Genomic DNA, 19,509 nt, shown 5'->3' with positions numbered 1-19,509 from the left:
GTTCCTTTCTTCTTCTGTCTGGACAGGAGAAGAATTCTTCAACCTGGTGAAAGAATTTGGTAACTTTCTATCACAGTTACCAAATTCATAAAGTCAGAGTTGTCCCTAATCCACTCCTGTGTTGCCTTTGCTATGTGCTTAGGGTCACTGTCATTTTGGAAGGTGAACCTTTAGCCCAGTCTGAGGTCCTGAGCACTGGGACAGGTTCTCAGTAGATCTCGTTGGTAAGAGTAATGTTTCAGTCTTAACTCATGTTGACTCTTCAGCATTAGTTAAAGTGGTCCTGGTCATTATAGCTGTTACTTCAGCAGACTGATTGATTAAGGACCATAAATATATAGGTTAATTGGAAACACAAAATTGCCCATAGGTGTGAATGTGGGAGTGAACGTGAGCGTGAATGGTTGCCTCTGTCTATATGTTAGCCCTGCAACAGACTGGTGACCTGTCCAGGGAGAACCCTGCCTCTTGCTTGATAGGCTCCAGCACCCCCCGCAACCCTGAAAAGGAAAAGTGGAAGCGAGTGGATGGATGGATGGATGAATTGTGAAAATGGCAGTCAAGTCTATTTTATTTATATAGCACACGAAAAACAAACAAACAACAGAAATGTGTGTGTATGAAAATAGATATATATTTTTTATTTAGTTATCGAAGCTTTAAAAGAAGAGTCACATTGTAATAAGGTCAAATATCAGTTCAAAAGATAAAAATAAAAAACAACAAAAATCAAAGCAAATAACCATCCACTCTTTAAAAAGACAAATTGGACTGGATTAAAATTAAAAGCTTCTTGCTGCACTATTAATGAATGTTTCTCACCTCTAAAACATTTTCTTATAATAAAACATTATAAAACGCTCACTTATAAAAAACTCATATTTTGACATTGTACATCAATTATCAAAAGTAATCCAAAGTACTTATTCTGCAAAACAATGTTACACATCAGTGTTTTATGCTCCCCAGGCGCTGGATTGGCTGTCCACTGCTTCACTGGGTGAATGGGTGAAATGCAGAGAGTAATTTCCATACAGGGGATTAATAAAGTATACAAAAAAAAAAGGACCACAACAGCTAGAACTCACATATAAAAGCTCAGAAACACAAGTCAACTTAAAAAGTCAACTTCTTCCATTTTCTTCCACTAATCAAGGACAGGATATTATTATTAATGATATTTATTTAGAAAATAAAAACAGCTTTGTGACACAGTTAACTATACGTATCTACAGCAGGATTAAATATTAATGAAAAATAAGGTGGTGACTTGTATATTTGATCAAGCAAGTGATTTTTTTAGAGATCATCTGTTAAGATGATAAATGAGAGTGCTCATTTATTTGGTAATGCTAAATGTGTTTCCACACAAAGCACATACTGTCACTGATCTCAGACCAGTGAGAACAGAGCCAGCGGCAGCTTATCTAGTACAGTAGTCTCTTTAGAGACAGAATAGGTAACTTGGATCAGTGATGGAATAACATTTTTACAGACTTTTTTTGACTTAGTGATTTACATGCATGGCTCACTCTGTGTGGCAGAAGTGTTCTCAGGAAGCGGGATACACTGATGAAGATATTATTGGCCTTGTGTTTTTTGTTTTTCTGATCTGTGGAGGCTTCACTTTTGAAAGATCTGGGAAATTCATTCAGATCAGATGTTTCAGATTTTATTTCACCTCTACCAAAATTGGAAATTCTTGTTTCTCTTTTGAATTCCCACTTCCATTTGTTGATTTCTGTGAAGAGCTTCGTGTACGAATCAGCTACGAGGCTGTTTTTGAAGCTAAAGATGAAGTTTTCATGCTTTACTGCAGTCCACAGGCTCTTTACCCACTCTTTATACTCCAAAATATCATTAGCAGATGACTCACAGTTTCTCAGCAGTTGGATGATGTGTTTCTTGAGCTCATATACAGCCTCACTGTACCCTATACTGACTGGTGCCATTGGTGGGTTTCCATTCCAGAGTCCAGGAATGTACCAGTTCCCAGTGTCTGGACTGTACTCCATCACATCAGTGAAGCTCTTGTTCTCCTCTTTCTTTTCCATTTTGGCTGCTGCCTGGGTCATCTCATTCAACTGTTCCAGGAGCAGTTTCCTGTCTCGTGAGTTCTTCTCATGGGCTGAAACATCGGACACATTCTGGTGAACGAACACACATTTCGGCTTTTTGCCCACCTCCTTCATCCTGAGAAAAGCATGCACAACTATTTGTAGGATGTCCTTCATTTCAGTTGAATTCTCCATTGCAACATTGACAATGGTGATGTCACTCAGTCCCACAACAAGTGTAGCAAGCTCATTGTCGTGCTCATAGCTGTTGTCCAGTTGTGCAAGTTCTGGTGACTTTAAGCCCTCAGTGTCAATGATCAGCATGAAGTCACAGTTTAGAACATTTTTGATGTCTTCATTGATTTTGATGAGCGACATAAAGGCACCTCGAGTACATCGACCACTGCTGACTGCAAACTGCACTCCAAACATGGTGTTAAGGAGAGTGGACTTTCCTGTGCCCTGAACTCCAAGAACTGTGACTACACGTATCTTTCTGTTTGGAGACACCAAGTCACTGAGCTGAGAGAGAACATCACTCACCCATCTGAGAGGGATGTTGGATGCATCTCCATCTACAAGCTCAAGAGGAAATCCATCAAGCAACAACTCTGCACACAGTTTGGGCAGATGCTGCAGCTGTTGACGTGCTGGATCTGTTTGTGGAAGGGACAGTGAAGCTTCATAGATCTGACCCATTTCACGGAAGAAGTGTTCAATCCCCAGTGAGCTGTTGGAAATTTGTCTGTCAATTTCTTTGATCTCCTCTTTGTTCTCAGAGTTCTTGCATTTTTCTTGATATTTCTCCTGAAGTTCAGACAGTTTTATGCGAGACAGGTTATCAAGGTTCATTCGCATCCATTTCAGGAAATAAAACCTCTCTGTTCCTGGGCTTGATATTGCATTGATGAAACATGTCATAGCTGTCGACATGTCATAAGAGTTCTGCTTTTTCTGCAGTTCTTTTTTCTGTAACTGAAGTTGACTTTGAACATTTTGAAGTTGAAATTCTTCCAGTTTTAAGCGGGTCAGTTCTTTCCATATTTGGTCTTGACATGGAAGCTGAGCGTCTTTGTATTTAAGGATGTCTTGAATTTCTGCAGTGATGGCCTCTGCGTTTGTCTTTGCAATCTGGCACTCTGGAGAGTCTTCATCAACCAGGATTCCCAGTCCATGGGCAACGTCTGCCATCTGCTCTATTGTCACCTTCATATCTGATCTCCTAATTACTTTTCTGACTTTCTTTCTCACAATCTTTATAAAGTCCGCATCGTTTTTCTGTTTTGTCTTAATAATGATGTTGTTGTTAGTCAAACCCAATTCAGTAGCTACTTTTTTTAGAGCATCTTCGTTGCTTTTTCTATCGCAGTTACCAACCAAAAAGATTTGGGCCTTGTGGTTTTGGTTGGTAAGTAGACTGCACTCAGCGTCCAAATGGTCAAAGAACACAAAAACCGCTGCAGATGTCTGACAAAGAAAGGAGTATTGTGCTTCAAATGAAGCAATATCCCCACGAAGGTTAGCTACAGCCACTGGCTGACTGAAAATATCAATGTTTGTGTTTCCACCAGGAAGATACCAAGTAATTTCAATCAGTCCGTTGGATATTCTTCTTGGACTGTTGCCACACTCCATGTTGCGATGAACAAAGGTGTCATGGTACTGCGGAGAATTGCTCAGAAGCTTATTGAGAATCTCTGACTTGGACAAGGAGCACTCACCCAGTCTGACAAAAGAGATCATTGGAAGTTCAGAGAGAACGATTCTGTCTTCAATGAAGCCCTTGGATTCTGACAGAGACTGAGGTCTGTACTTTTTAACAATGTCTCTCATGGCCCACAGCATGAGTGTGCACTGATTGGTGTCACAATTTGGAAGCAGCAGAGGAACAGAGAACTGACACATGGACATTTTTCGTGCCATTTCCTGCTGTACAAAACCATCAGAACACAGAAAGAGAGCAGTGATTATGTCAAGAGGGTTTAGCATGTCATCTGTGTTTGAACTGTCAAACAGATCTTCAAAATCTAAGTCTGTACTTGCTGATTTATCATCACACTTTGGAACTTCAAGTGGAAAACTAATAATTAAGTCTTTGCTCCCATCATCATCAGTATTCCTCGCCGTAGCATTAAAAATCATCAGTTTGTCAAGAACATGCCATGGAACATCAGCTTTACATTTGCATCCAGCAGTAATGGTCTTCTTAATAATCTCACGGACTTGGTCAAGTGATAGCTTCTTTGTGTAGTACGGCTCCAAGTCCACATCCTCCAACAAGCTTTTCAGTTGTCTCCCTGTGAAAATAAATGTTTCTTATTTACAATCCAATGATCTTGTTAAATAAAGATTTTACAGAATATTAAACAAAGCAGGGTGAAAATTGTTTTACCTGTTTTATTCTTTTATAAATTTATGCTGAATTTTATAATTTAGTTTTAATTTCAAATTGGTTTAAATTATTCATTGAGAGTTTTTATGTTATTTTATTATTATTAGCTTCACTTTTATCTTTTTTCTTGTTTTATTTTATAATATGACTAAGCAGGGATATGTATCATTCCAGTTAGTTTTAATTTTCTTTTTCCTGAAGTATGTAGTAATACATTTTACAAGTATATGGATCACATGGAGATTGCATTTAAGTGGACATGAGACACTACATGTGTAAAGGCTAATTTAGACCATGTAGCACTGACTTCTCAAAAACTCGTGTCAGTACAGAACGTTACATCACCAAGTTGGCTGGTTGCTTGCAGTCAACAGACTTACATTAGTTTATTCACTGTACTGGCCTTCACTGAACCGACAAGCTGGAGTCAGAAATTCAGAGAAAGAGATGCCACACCTTTTAGAGACAATTTATTTTGCTTACACGGTCTCATTTTACTTAACATTAAAAGCCTAAATGGAAGCGAAAGAGAAATTTTTATTTCTCCTGAGGGCATGCAGGTTGATGTTAGTATTTCTGATCATGCTTCTGTAACAAACATTGTTATACAAATATAGTTTTTTTTTGTTGTTGTGATGCACATGTAACAAACTGTTATGTAGTAAACTGTCTGGATGTGCTTGGGAAAAGAGACTATTTTATTGCATAAAATTGCACTGATTGCATTTTGCAAACATCAGCTTTGCTAGCTGATTGCATAGCTTAGCACATCTGGCCTGTCAAGAAAATATCAAAGTGTCAAACTTCAGCTTATCAGTCTGGTGACTCAAAGAGACTCTGCTCCACAATGTTCTCATTTGTTTTGCAAACCCAAATATTACAGCTAGCAGGTGGATATTTCTGGTTCAGTGTAGCTAGCCAAACAACGAATGAACCACCAACCAAGATCTGTCACCACCTCCAGATATTAATAACAATGGGTTTTCTGGTTTCTAGTGTTTTAATAGTGGTAGATAGTTCTGACAAAAATACAAACTTAATCCATCCTCAGTGGAAGACTAAATGCTTGCAGTAGCATCTTTTGTTAAAATGCAAAATGTTTTGCAAAATGCAAAAACAAAATGTTCACTACATTTTTCCATGCAAAGGCCTACAATATAGTGATATTACATTATGCAAGTAATATTAGATATTTTTCGGTATGTACCATTCTTATAATCATCTTGCGCTTTGCTCTGAGTTGTAAGCGCTTCCATGCAGCTTGGTCCTCTTGAAGAAACATCCTTGGCTGTGGTTGGTCTTTTTTCTTCAGCCCCCTTTTTGTTTTCCAAATTCTCCATTTCCACTATGCACATGATGCTGCGGGAAAAGAAACAGCATTATTAAACAAAGTAATATTTTTACCTAAAGCTTTTTATACACAATAAATTGCCTGTTTAATTATAGATGTTTAACTCCACTGTGGGTGCAGATTCTGTGCTCCCACTGCTCCAGATTATTCATTCAACTTCTTTCTGATGAATGTAGAGGTATGTGTTTCTAAGTATTTCAGAATTTCAGTTATTTTCATTTTCATTTATTCCTCAAGGGCTCTTTAATATAGCACTGTTGTCAAAATTTTGAAAACAACCATCAAAATACTGGAAGCATCCAGTGGTAGCCCTCAATTTCAAAATCCTAGGTGATTCCGTCAAATTATCACATTCACAATATTTTCCAAAAACCCCTGACCCCTGACCTTGAGGTCACTGAGATTCAAACTCGCCTGAGATTTTGAGTACATACACCTACAATATCAATTTGAAACACTTATGTCGCTTGACCAAGTTATTTGGTTGTCCTCCTAGCCTAAAAAAAAATCCATACCAATAAATGATATGGTAATACGTAACCCTAACCCTTAGAAAGCGGGGAACATTTTGCGAGAATGTGCAATATCGATAATAATAACAACCCAGTTTGGAAAAGAGAGAGATTTGTGACATTTAGAGTGTTTGGAGTGTGTAGTGTAGTCATTTGTTTTGTGTGTCGAAACAATGAGGCGACTATTTAATGTCAGAAATGCTGCAAAAAAGGGACACTGTCCCCACTAATAACCTCCTGTTGTCAGGCTTGAATAAGTCAGGCCTGTGATGAGTATGTAATTTTGTTGTTTGCAAAAAATGTGCTGAAATTTACCATTTATATTTGCATTTCAAGTTATGAATATGATTTGTTAAATCTCTCATGGTTTTTAGAATAAAAAAACCAAAGTTTTTCCAAATCTGATTTTATGTTTTTTGTGTGATTGTAGGCCAGTTGTGATATAAAAAAAGGCAAGGTATAAAAGTGAAAAGACAAGGGTAATATTAAAGGGTAATATTAAAAGTAGTTAAAGGGTCCAGTGTTTTGTACGCCAGCTGTCTACACCACACTTTCTCCACTCATTTCGGATAAAATATCCTGACTTCCTGTGCTTGTCCTTCCACCCTCTTATTCTTAGCCCCATGTTCTATTCCCATTAAACTATTTGTACAAAAAGGTATAGTAGGATTACTGTTTTGCAGCAAACTTACCCAATACCTTGGAGTGGAATGTACAGCACTGTACCCTGGTTTAGCCTGAAAATTAGTCCTAAAAGAGTCTTGTAGTTCTTCATTAATAACTGTTTTGCATAGTGGTAGAGGAGTAGAAATACAAGTTTAGCTATGTAGCTTATAATAATGTAGGCTCATTAGTACATTTAAATTGAAAATAACTTACGGCTGTAAGTGCAACAGCCCTCAATCAGGTTGCGTGCTCAGAACAGGAAATCAGTTCGGTGATCACTTACCATTAGTTACTCTCTACAGTGTGAAGTGTAGAGTAAGACTTTATAATTCCCCGATGGGGCAATTTGCTTTGTACACAGTAACAAAACAGATACATACAGATAGTGCAGAGCACAATACAAGATCCGTGTTTCAAGCCTACAAAAGGCAGACGCACCGACGGCTCTGCTGAATCTTAAACTTTACTTCCTCTTTATCTACGCAGTAACAGCCATTTTGTTACATCCGGCTTGCTACACTGAACTTGGAAACAACAACCCAATAAATGTACATACATATTTAATCACCACAATAATGGTAATAGCAGTTTATCTCCCACAAAGGTAATTAATATAGACTGTTATAAAAAATGGAGTGGATTAATCACTGCCAAAAAAAATCTAAATACGCAAATAGTAAAATGAGGATCTTTTGCTTGTACAAGGTTGAGCAACATGCTGTCACGTCAAATTTGAAAGGGTCTCTATTAATATCATTCACTTTCTTAACAATTTTCCAACTTTCAGTCTCAGTGGGACCGAGCCCGTCCCAGCTCTCACAGAGCGCGAGGCTGATTACAAAATCAGCTTTGGTTTTTCTTGACTAGTTAGCTTTTGGTCTTCTTTATCACTTACAAAAAGAAAACATAAAACAACATACCATATGGCAGAAGTTAGATTTTCATCCCGTTGCTTTAGAAAAAATCATTTGGTGTTCGCACCTTGAAAACTGATCGGGGGAATCCCAACGACTCCTATCATGCCGCGTTCAAGTGGCCTCGGAACTCGGAGCAGAGAACGACGTCACTCTGGAGTTAATCACTAGAAACAAACGTTTTAAAAAAAAAAAAAATTAAAACCCCCATGGCGGGGTTGACAAAGGCATGTTAAGTGCTGTGTATTTGACTATTTAGCGAGTCACAAATATACAACTGGTAAAGATAACTAGTTTTACAGTTTTACTAATGTATACATGTATTGTACCGTTAATACATGTATACCATGTTTGACCATGACTGAGGGTTCACTTGACCACGGTTAAACTAGCCGCACCTAGAATTTCGTTTTTCATTTCTTCCAGATAATATGGTAAGGGTATTATACTGAACAAGTTTCATGGTCGAACTGAACTAGAGCATTCGCTGTCCGTCTGCCTGCTGTGAGTGCTGTGAGTCAGCCAGCCTATGACTGGACAGTAAACCAAAATATATATATTTATTAACAAAAATTATATTGTCTCAGTACACCAATTTTTTTTCCCCCAAAAGTGTTAGTTCTTCTGCATGTGCCACAATTGTCCCAATTTTTCATTTTTAAAGCTGTGCCTTTGTCCAATATCGAAGTTCTCATATTACAAACTATACAGTCAATAAGAAACAACAATAGAGCTATTGACATTCATGAACAGTCAGAAAAGAAATATATCAATAAAAAAACAACAACTCAAAGTTAAAATGTGATGGAAAGTCATAATAAATAATATAATTATTAATAATCATATATCTGTTGCTCTACCACACCAATTATAACAACAAGCAAATACAGAAGTAAGCAGTTTGTACTGCCGGTGGACTTATTTAAGGCAAAGAATCCACTCTGTGTTCGGTGCATGTTGGAGCTGTCGTGTTTCCATCTCCAGTCATTCAGAATGGATGCAGGTACAGGTATTACACTGGATCTGTAAACAACAAATAAACACATTTTCAAAAACACTTAAAAAAGCACCTCACACTCACTGGTTAACAGTTTGGTGACTGTTTTATTTAATGTGAGTTTTGTTGTTTTTGTTTGTTTGTTTAGTTTTTTTACTGATTGCCTTTCATTGCCTTGTCTCTCTATGAAGACAAGGCAATGTGTCCAGTTGACAAATATCCAGCAACCAACACAGTGAACACCATCCCCACAGACACAGTAACCAGGGAAGCAAAATAACATCACACAATGAAGGCCCTGAGTAAATGTAGATATCCCAGCTGGACATTTGTCAAAGTTGGGAAGGCACCTAAAGAAAGCTCCAGCCAATCCAGGAGAGAAGGACAACCGCTGCCTAAGTGGAAACCCTTAGTGATCGCGTATGTGTCAGGAGTATCGGAACAGTTGAGACACATTTTCACTAAAGACCGTGTCTCTGTGGTTTTTAAACCCCAGGAATTGGGTCCCCTGACAGAAAAAGAGTAATGTAGTGTATGACGTTAAGTGCCAGGAGGATTGCCATGATTCATACATCAGAAAAACTGAACAATCTCTGGTTAAGAGGATGGCACAACACAGAAGAGCTAACTCTTCAGGCCAGGTAGTCTATTTACCCCTCAGGCCAGTGGACACTTTCAATGATGAGGATGTACACATCATGGACTGGGAGGAACGCTGGTTTGAGCGCGGAGTCAAGGAGGCCATTTACATGAAAAGGGAAAGACCATCTCTGAATCGAGGAGGGGGCCTAAGGGTACATCTTTCACCATCTTACAATGGTACTCAGGACCACTGATCGGTGGTTGTTGATCAATGGTCATGACAATTTTGATAATAATGATCAAGGAACTGCCCTCACAGTGAATTGTTCTTTCAATGGGCTAGTTTCAGTCATTGTGCAAAGTTACTGTTTATAAGGTTGGGGAAACCTGCAGTCAGCTGAGACTGAAGAAGTCATGATGAACAGAATCAACTCTTAAAGAAACAGCATCTGGAAATCAAACACTCGCAAGAAAGCCAGTGGAATATTTCAAGACAAAAGAAAATGGACTTCAGATGCAGAAAAAGTGTGTTGTGTCACAGACTGGTAACTCTAAATGTGCTAAAAAAAAAAAAAAGACACTGTATCGCAAACATGGCCTTAGACATACAGCATCAGCTTCTGGAAAGAATAAAAAGTAGTCTTCTCTTTGCAACTAGATGATGTCACGAATGGTGCATTGCTACTGGTTTTTGTTCGTTATTGCTGGGACAGCAGTTTGCATGAAGACATGCTGTTTTGTGGAGAGCTACCAACCTGAGCCACCACTCAGGTTTCCGCTGCACTTCACTGAGAACAATCTGGACTGGCAGAGCTGTGTTGGGGTTTGCAGTGATGGTGCAGCTTCAATGGCTGGCAGGCATCATGACATCATTAGGCAGATTCTTGATCGTGTACCAGAAACTAAATGGACCCACTGTTTTCTCCACTGTGAAATACTTGCAGCAAGATGTCACCAGAGTTCCATGAGGTGATCGATGTAAGTGTGAAAACCATCAACTTCATTAAAAATAATGCTGTGAACTCCAGATGTTTCGCCAAGCTTTGTGAGGACATAGAAGCAGATCATGTCCAGCTGCTCTACCACAGTGAAGTGAGATGGTTTTCAAGAGGACTGATCCTCAAGCATTTGTTTGAACTCAGCATGAAGTCTTTTCTTTTCTCACAGAGAAAAAAATCTCCTCTTGCACACTATTATGCCAACTCAAAGTTCACAGCTGAGCTTGCCTTCCTCTGTGACATTTTTTCACTGCTGAACCAACTGAACATCTCACTTCAAGGGAGAAATAGCAACATGTTTTCAAGAGGAAACTTGCTTTGTGGACTAAGATGGCCCAGGGAAAAAGCATGGACATGCTTCCACTTTTGTCTAACATCTTGGAAAGCTCCCCTCAGGTGAAGATCAGTGTCTCTGTCTGTCAGCACCTTTCACAACTGACAAATTTAATGAATTCCAGAGAATGACACATTTGGATTATGGACCCATTGTCTGTGGATCCCACTGAAAATGAAGTTGCTTTGCCCTCACATCTGGTTTCCACTAAGAGCCCTTTAAAGTTGCAGTGGGGCAAACTGGACCTGAGCTCCTTCTGGATTGATGTCTCAAAAGAGTAGCCATGTCTGGCACTGAGAGCTGTGAAACTCCTTCTCTCATTCACAACTACATATCTGTGTGAATCAGGATTTTCCATTGTGGCCACAACCAAGACCAAAGCCCAAAACAGACTCAGAGCGACACTGGAAGCTACTTTGAGAGTGAGCCTTTCCCCCATTCCACCCAGACTGGATCTGATCGTGTCTCAGAGGCAGGCTCAAGTGTCTCATTAAGAGGTGAACATAAAAGGGGCGTTGCAACTTGCCAAAAAATGGACTTTTGTGACTTTTTGTTGTTGTTCATTTGTCTCAACTATAATGAGTAACTTTTGGTTGTAGAGAATAGAATAGAATAATCCTTTAATTGTCCCACAAGGGGAAATTTGGTTGTAACAGCAGCCAAAAAGACACATATACAAACAAACAGTACACAGGACACAGAACAGAAACATACACAATTTTTCTTACATATTTACATTAAGGACAATGGTTACTATATACAGAGAGTACTGTACAGTTATTAAATTAAATATAAATAACTACAGATAAGAGGCAAACCAGGTTGTAGTGCGAATCGGTTGATTAAATTATTGCAGTTACAGTGCTGATGTAAACATCTATGTTTGTTGGGAGCAGTTCTGATTGTACAGTCTGACAGCTGCAGGGAGGAAGGACCTGCGGAAACGCTCCTTCATGCATCTAGGATGCAGCAGTCTGTCACTGAAGGAGCTCTGCAGTTCAGCAACATTTCCATGCATGGGGTGGGAGACTCTGTCCATCAGAGATGTTATTTTGGCCAGAGTCCTTCTGTCTCCCACCACCTGCACTGGGTCCAGGGTGCATCTCAGAACAGAGCTGGTCTTCCTGACGAGTTTATCCAACCTCTTCCTCTCAGCTGCCGATAAACCGCTGCTCCAACATACCACACTGTAAAAAATGACAGATGCCACCACAGAGTCATAGAAGGTCTTTAAAAGCGCTCCCTGTACTCCAAATGACCTCAGCCGCCTGAGCAGGTAGAGTCTGCTCTGACCCTTCCTGTAAAGAGCATCAGTGTTGTGGCTCCAGTCCAGTTTATTATTCAGGTGAACACCCAGGTACCTATAAGAGTCCACTATCTCAATGTCCACTCCCTGGATGTTCACCGGTGTCAGTGTGGTGGGTCTGCGTCTCTGGAAGTCCACCACCAACTCCTTGGTTTTCCCGGCGTTGATCAGCAGGTGGTTCTGCTGACACCAGTCTACAAAGTCCAGAGTCCACTGTCTGTACTCTGAGTCGTCCTCACCTGTGATGAGGCCGACTATGGCAGAGTCGTCAGAGAACTTCTGTAGGTGGCAGCGTGGGGAGTTGATGGAGAAGTCTGCAGTGTAGAGGGTGAAGAGGAACGGTGGCAGCACAGTTCCCTGTGGGGCCCCCGTACTGCAGACCAGCGTGTCAGAGACACAGCCCTGTGACCTCACATACTGTGGACGTTCTGTGAGGTAGTCCAGTAGCCACTGGGACAAGTGGTGGTCCACTCCCGATAGCTCCAGCTTGTCTCTCAGAAGTCGTGGCTGGATGGTGTTGAAAGCACTGGAGAAATCAAAGAACATGATCCTCACAGTGCTTCCAGGCTTCTCCAGGTGAGTCAGAGCTCGGTGCAGGAGGTAGATGATGGCGTCCTCCACCCCGATGCCAGGCTGGTAAGCAAACTGCAGCGGATCCAACGAAGACCTCACCAGGGGGCGCAGATGGTTTAGAACCAACCTCTCGAGGGTCTTCATCTGGTACTTTCTGGTTCTAACTTTTGGTTGTGAAAAAAGGTTTACGGCTGCTGAAGCAACTTTCAGATTCACTCACAGATGAGAAGGCTATATTTTCATTTGGACTTTATTTACATTTATAACAGTTTATTTATTTATTTAGAACATTATTTTGAATGTATTTATTCGATCACAATTCCAATTTCTATTTTTCCATTTTCTTTCTTGTCTGTTTTGCTGTAGTAAAATTGAATTATTAATTATTTTTTTGTTATTAAGCCTGACTTGAGCCTTTCAGTTTCTACTTGCAGTTTGATTTGTTCCATGAATTGTTAACCTGTTTGGCATTTTGTTTTATGTGCAGGTTCACATACACATAATAAATAAATGTTTATTATTATTATTATTATTATTGCATCATGTCATCATGTTTATTTGACAAGGTTTTAGCTGGACCCCCTATTGTTCCTTTGCCTAATCACACGAGCAAAAGTGTGAAAACAGGTATGGTTCACCAAGGTTTCAGGTGAACCAATTGTGAAACCTGGCCCCACCCCATCATGTGATTTACTGAGGTCAGATGGCCCAGGATGTGAGTGGGCGTTAAGGCGTCTGGGAAGGGATCTCAAAACTGGATTATACATGGCAGACAGTTTGTGTTAAAAGTTCAAACATGGTCATTCACAGAGGACATAGATGGCTTCTTTGACTCTTTTAAACCATCAGTCTTCTCTGTCCAAAATGAGAACTACCTAAAAAATGTCCAAAATACACACGTGCAACACACGTGAAAGAATGTTTGTGTCACATGAAACATTTTCTGATGTAAGTAGAAAAAACAGAGAAGAGACAGAATCGGAGCTGGAGACTCCTGCCTGTTTATTTTTGTGGAGTTACATACTGCACATCACTACATCAGACAGAGCTCGGCCCAGTGGATTGCTAACTAGTCTATCAGGTAGTTAGTAATCCATGAGGTGTGGACATGTTTACTGACATTACTGTAGTTTTCTCTCACTAGCAGCAGTTGAATCATTTTAAATGTACTTGAGAAATCAAAGAAGGTGATCAATAACCCTGCAGGAAGTAGATGATTTCATTATCCAAATTCAACAACTACAATCCATAACAATAACTGATCTCTCAAAGCAGACATGGCTCTCCTAGAGCTAAATACAGGTAAGGGATTAAACTGCTCCCCCTACTGTCTAAAAAAGGTATGAACAACAGGACTACAACAAGTTAGACTTATCTTCATTTATCTGTTCAGTGCCTTCTCTTCTTTTCTGTGCTGCAGGCTGTGACCCAGTAATCAATCTTATTGCACTGTCTTGAAGCATGTTTAAGTTTCTAAAATGCATCAAGAAAGAGGAGATCTGGAGGATCTACTATATCCTGAGTAAAGTGTAAATGATGTATAAAAGAGACATAACAAACAGGGAGTGGAAACAGGACTCTGTAAATATGTAGGAGTGTGCTGCAACAAAACAATGGACATCAGCATCTGTGCCAAACATCATTTTTAACTGACTTTGCTGTAATGGCTCTGAGGCATGAATATCTGTTGTCTTAGCTCCTTTCTCTTCATGTCTTCTTCACCTTGTCTGTTCACTCGTCATGTGTGAGGGACTGAGCTGCAATTTGATGATTGGGGAAATAAGAGCAAAGGAATCAAGGATGTAGAAACCAAAAAAATAAAAAGGGGGAAGAATTTGTTTCTGTGTTATGTTAACTGTTAAATTGGTTTCAGTATTTCCTGGGTGAGAGAATTATTCTGTCTCTGGCACAGACTTAAAAGTCTCACTTATCACACGGACCCAGCCAAATACTTTAGGAGTAGTCTGCTGTAACAAAACAATGGAAGTGCTATATTTAACTGACATTGCTTTAAAACGACTAAAGCAAGGATGTCTGATATTGTTAAAGCCTCTTAGCTCCTCTCTACATGTTTTCCTTGCTTCACTTGCTCACTTCTCTGGTGGGAGGAGCTAAGATATACTGATAGGTTCAAGGAAATGAGAGCAAAGGAATCAAGGATGCATGAACTGAAAAATAAGAGAAGGAAGAATTTGTTCATTTGTTGGTTCAGCTGTTACCTCGCTGTCGGCATTTCCTGGATGTCAGAGTTAATCTGTGTCAACTACTTGATACGTGAAGACTGAAAGCACACGCATAAAGACCTTAAAGAATCAGGGAGGGTATGCTCAATCAATGTTATCAGCAGATTTAAGTTATGACTTTCCTCTACTTGTAGCCATTGTGTAAGTGAACCCACACTTGTGTGCATTGCACTCTTAGCTACTTCACCCAGCTCACTCACCAACACCTGTGATGCCAAACTGGTAAATGGACTGTTTCTTATTTATGTTACACTTTTCTACTCTAACTGAACAATCTAAGTGCTTTTTATTATAAGCTACATTCAGGTAGAGCAGAAGGTACCTAACAATTCATATTTTTAGGAATCAAATAAAAAAAATAATAATAATATAACTGTCAGAGGGAAATAAACTCTTCTGTCTCTCAGACATCTGTGGTCAGGAAAGAACCTTTTCCTCTTTTCATCTTTTTGTTTCCAGTCTCTAAGTTTTTAAGAACGTTTCATGTGTGTCTGCAGACACTGTCTACCCACAGCTGCAAATTACTAAATCTTAAACAGAAAATAAAATAATTAGTAAAGTTACATTCAGAAAATGGCAGAAACCTTACCCCAGCAGTGTAATGAGTTATGGGGGGTAATGAGTAAGTCAGTGAGTTAAATCAGCGGTCCCCAACCCCCGGGCCTCAGACCGGTACCGGTCCGTGAGTCGTTTGGTACCGGGCCGCGAGAGTTGAGGCTCAGGTGTGAAATGTATGGTTTTCAGGGTTTTTATCAGTTTTCAGCGTTATTTTGTTATCGTTTTTATCGTTAACTCGGTTTTCCTGGGTCTTTTCACGTGTGTTATGAATAAATCTTCGTTTTTTCGGTACCGGCACTAGTTTTATTTTGTTGTATTTATCCGCGACACCTTATTGCCGGTCCGTGAAAATATTGTCGGGCATAAACCGGTCCATGGCGCAAAAAAGGTTGAGGACCGCTGAGTTAAATAGCAAAGCATCACACAGTTGCTGCAGACTTTTACAGGAACTCTATTGTTTTTAGATCTGGTGGCTGTGGAGGCCATTTAAGTTCAGTGAATTCATTTTAATGTCCATCAAAACAGTTTGAGATGATTTAAACTTTGGGACATGGAACTTTATCCTGCTAGAAACGTCTATCTGAAGGTGGGTGCACTGTGTTCATAAAGGGGTGGAGATGGTCAGCAGCAACACTCAGACAGGCAACGGCATTTAAATAACTGCTCAGATGGTCCTGAGTGATATAAAGTACATCAGCAACAGCAGCATGAACTGTTGATACAAGGAAGGATGGATCCAGGTTTTCATGTCATTTTGTGCTAAGTTCTGACCCTAACATCTAAATGACACAGCAGAAATCAAGACCGATCAGCAGTTTATGAAATATTCAGACCAGCCTGTCTGGCACCAAAAACCAAAATCACTTTAATTACTTTTCTTCCCCATCAGCCGGTCATCTTGAATAAAATTCAATGTGGAGCTGCTCTTTATCATAATCCTGTCATAAAATAATAAAAATAATGTTATAAAAACAATAAAAGTATTCAATATAAGAGACCTGAATGCTATAAATATTTTGTCTTCCACACCTCAGTTAGATCATGTTACTTTAATAAAAGTGAGTTTGTGGAAATTTTAAATTATTGTAATTTTTACTTTTGTCTGTGAAATTAACCCTGAAGTTTATAATTATACATATTTCGTGTCTTTAATCTGCAACACAACAGACAACTTTGCAGTAAACTTTGCAGTAAATGAGCTAAGGAAGTTTACTGTGAAAGGTTTTACAATGAATCAGCTGATCCTAAGTGAAACTGAAAGTGTTCACTCAACAGTTTAAAAGCGTTGCGTGCTCCTGGAGTGCATTCTCGCTTTGTTTCTTCCCTTGAGAAAGACATTTGTCTACAGCATTGAGAGATCAATTTTACTACAAATACTACAGAAAGAAAACTGTATTACAACATATCATGTTTACCAAGGGCACATCTGCTTTATAAAGGTAAGTTTACAGGTAAGTCTAAACTTTGCTTTAAATTGTGATGTTATGTGCATATAAGGTAAGATCAAAACTAGTAAAAAAATAAATCCAGGATTTTCCAGCACCAGCAGATAAAAGAAAAACATACTGACATTTTTTTGTTAAAACGTTTAAACATCATCATTTATTTTCATTTTCTTTTATTGACATCAATTTCATTTTTTTTATCTTTTCAATTATTCAACTGTAAATGTGAATGCTTTTTTTTTTTTTTTTTTTTTTTTTACTTGCGATTAAATTGACCAAATGGAAATGATCTTAATAGAAAAAGATAGTTAGAGAAAAGTAGTGAACACAGTCTATCATACATCGTGAAATGGTGTGTTAGACCAATGTGTGCAGAAATGCAGGCCCACAGCTTTTGGAGCCCAGAGCTGCACAGGAACCTGAAAACCATGTTCAGTGTTATAATGGCAGTTTTTTTTAATTAAAGGAGAAGACAACATAGTTTCCTTTTCTTCTTTTTCAAAATGTGAGAAATAGTCTTTGGGCATAAAACATTTAATACTTGGCTATCTTTACTGCCAACAGAGAGAAGCTGAAATAGATCTGGAACAACAGCTGACTGAGAGAGTCTGTAACAGCAATGGAGGTAAAATAAATGAAAAAAAAAACTGTCCTTATGGCATAATCTCTGTGTAATAATATATATTATCTGTGTGTGTGTTTCAAATCAGTTGTCAAAAGATAATCAGTGATGAGGACTCAGTTTTTGAGCTGTACTATGAGGAAGTAAATGACCCTCCATTAGCACCGTGCTCTACCTGCAAGAACTGTCACCACATTGTTACAGGAGGTAAAAATCAGATTTATGCTTTTCATTGCTCAACACTAAAATTTCACAATATCACGTGATGAGTAAAAAAACATCACTAATATCATCAATATTTCAATTATCATTATCACAGTTCCTTCTTGCTGTGTGAAAACAGCATCATTTCATATCAGCAGTGAGTTAGTGCCTCAGCATTTGGATGCTCCTGCTGGTGAACTGGAGAGCTACATTATGACCAGCTGTAGAATGTCCTCCTTCTTTTTTGCCTTAAAGTACAGGTTTCTTGCTTACAGCTCAGTACCCAATCTTATAACTTCACCTCCAGGTAAATGTATTTCCCTACAGAGAAATGGAGGTGTGGCTGTATGCAGGCTGTATATATGCACAAACCTGTTGATTTAGAATATGAGTGATCAACATGTGCATGGTGATAATTGGCCAATACATCAAAAATACATCATAAAAATCTGATGGTGATTTTGCATGCAAATACATGTTGTGCAGTGTATGAAAGGTCAACGGGTTATTCACAAATAATAGCACTGAACATGTGCACCTCCTTGTGTTTGGGTTTGACCAGCACCCAACCAAGCTGATAACACAGGTCAACAAAATCATCACAGAGAAGTTTGTGTGGGTTTTGTAGTGTTTTTCATGCTGATTTTAAATCTGTGTTTAGAGTTTCCCTGGCATGTGCAGGTTTTTGATGAAGCTAGTTATATATTGCATGATAGTTGGTATAATTAGCCTAAGGGTATTACCAGATTTAACAACAGTTCCCTGTGTTTTATTTTACAGACGGCATTAATTGTGATTGATTTCAGTTGTTAACATGCCTAGAAATGAATCATCCAGACAGTTTCTGTTATGTGTGTGGTTGATTCACAATGAAAGCACAACATTGCCCAGTTATCACAGATACACAAATTATGATAATAATAATAATAATAATAATAATAATAATGCATTTTATTTGAGGGCGCCTTTCAGAAACCCAAGGTCACCTTACAAAAAAACAAAATTAATAAAAGGAACAGTAGTCATACAATACATAAAATAAGTTAAAATTACAAAAAACAGAGCTTGACAACAGATAAAATCAGCATTAAAGCGAATAAGCCAGTTTAAACAGATTTGTTTTGAGCTGTGTCTTAAATACGGAAAGGGAGTCAATGGCCGTTTCTCAATCCTCAAGTACTCGCCGAGAACGGGAGCACGGACTCGCGATTTGTACAATTGGAACACCAGCGTACGTGATGATGTCACAGGTCCGGAGTTTCTACTGCCGTCCCCTCTTAATTTAACTGTGAGTAACATGTTATGAAGCTTAACTGTAATCACAGCCAAACCGGTTTACTCAGGAACAAATAAAACACTGAAATAAACCAAACATTAACATTTAGAAGTGATCTAAGTGACTTATATATATCATTTTTAACCTCAGTAGTGAAACCTCTATTAATAAAAATAGTGTACATGTACATACGTGTACATACCTTAATAAAAACAAGCAGGTGAGATGTTAGAACGCTTCTATTTTTATTTTAGTGGACACTCAATACTATAGACAGCTGCTGGGGTTTCTTTAACCTGAGTAGTGAGACGACCGCGAGCGGGGGGGGGTTGAAAACAATGTGCCGGGAGTCCGCTGTTGAGTTTTGGACGAAATGCATTCTGGGATATTTAGCTGTACCAAGTCCACACCGATGCATGCTCGATAAAACGGGCGGAGCGAGAACACATCCGGGACTTTTTCGCGTTCTCGGCTTGATG

At 39.0% G+C, this 19,509-nt stretch overlaps 2 protein-coding genes across 3 annotated transcripts in view; one reads left to right on the top strand and one right to left on the bottom strand.

Annotated features, from left to right (window-relative positions):
* LOC100709289 (up-regulator of cell proliferation-like) overlaps positions 1 to 19,509 on the top strand; it is an 86,559-nt gene that overhangs the window by 42,380 nt on the left and 24,670 nt on the right. The window lies entirely within an intron of this gene.
* LOC102078041 (up-regulator of cell proliferation-like) lies at positions 1,165 to 8,011 on the bottom strand. 2 transcript variants are annotated; one of them, XM_005462479.2, is made up of 3 exons: positions 7,899 to 8,011; positions 5,657 to 5,808; positions 1,165 to 4,354 (listed from the first exon to the last, which is right to left on the bottom strand). In XM_005462479.2, exons 2-3 carry the CDS (start codon positions 5,802 to 5,804, stop codon positions 1,470 to 1,472), a joined length of 3,033 nt encoding a protein of 1,010 aa, XP_005462536.2. In that variant the 5' UTR covers positions 5,805 to 5,808; positions 7,899 to 8,011; the 3' UTR covers positions 1,165 to 1,469. The 2 variants fall into 2 exon arrangements, with proteins under 2 accessions (XP_005462536.2, XP_019204037.1); XM_019348492.2 differs by lacking the exon at positions 7,899 to 8,011 and adding an exon at positions 7,005 to 7,323.

This window comes from Oreochromis niloticus, linkage group LG3 (genome assembly GCF_001858045.2).
Source record: "Oreochromis niloticus isolate F11D_XX linkage group LG3, O_niloticus_UMD_NMBU, whole genome shotgun sequence".
Taxonomy (NCBI): Eukaryota; Metazoa; Chordata; class Actinopteri; order Cichliformes; family Cichlidae; genus Oreochromis; species Oreochromis niloticus.
This window is presented reverse-complemented; position numbering and strand designations above follow the sequence as displayed.

Coding starts and splice junctions, on each gene's coding strand:
- LOC102078041 (XM_019348492.2), bottom strand. CDS start 7,087: ATGAAGAACTACAAGACTCTTTTAGGACTAATTTTCAGGCTAAACCAG. Junction 5,809..7,004: donor ATTCCACTCCAAGGTATTGG/GTAAGTTTGCTG, acceptor CTTTTCCCGCAG/CATCATGTGCATAGTGGAAA. Junction 4,355..5,656: donor GCAAGATGATTATAAGAATG/GTACATACCGAA, acceptor TTATTTTCACAG/GGAGACAACTGAAAAGCTTG.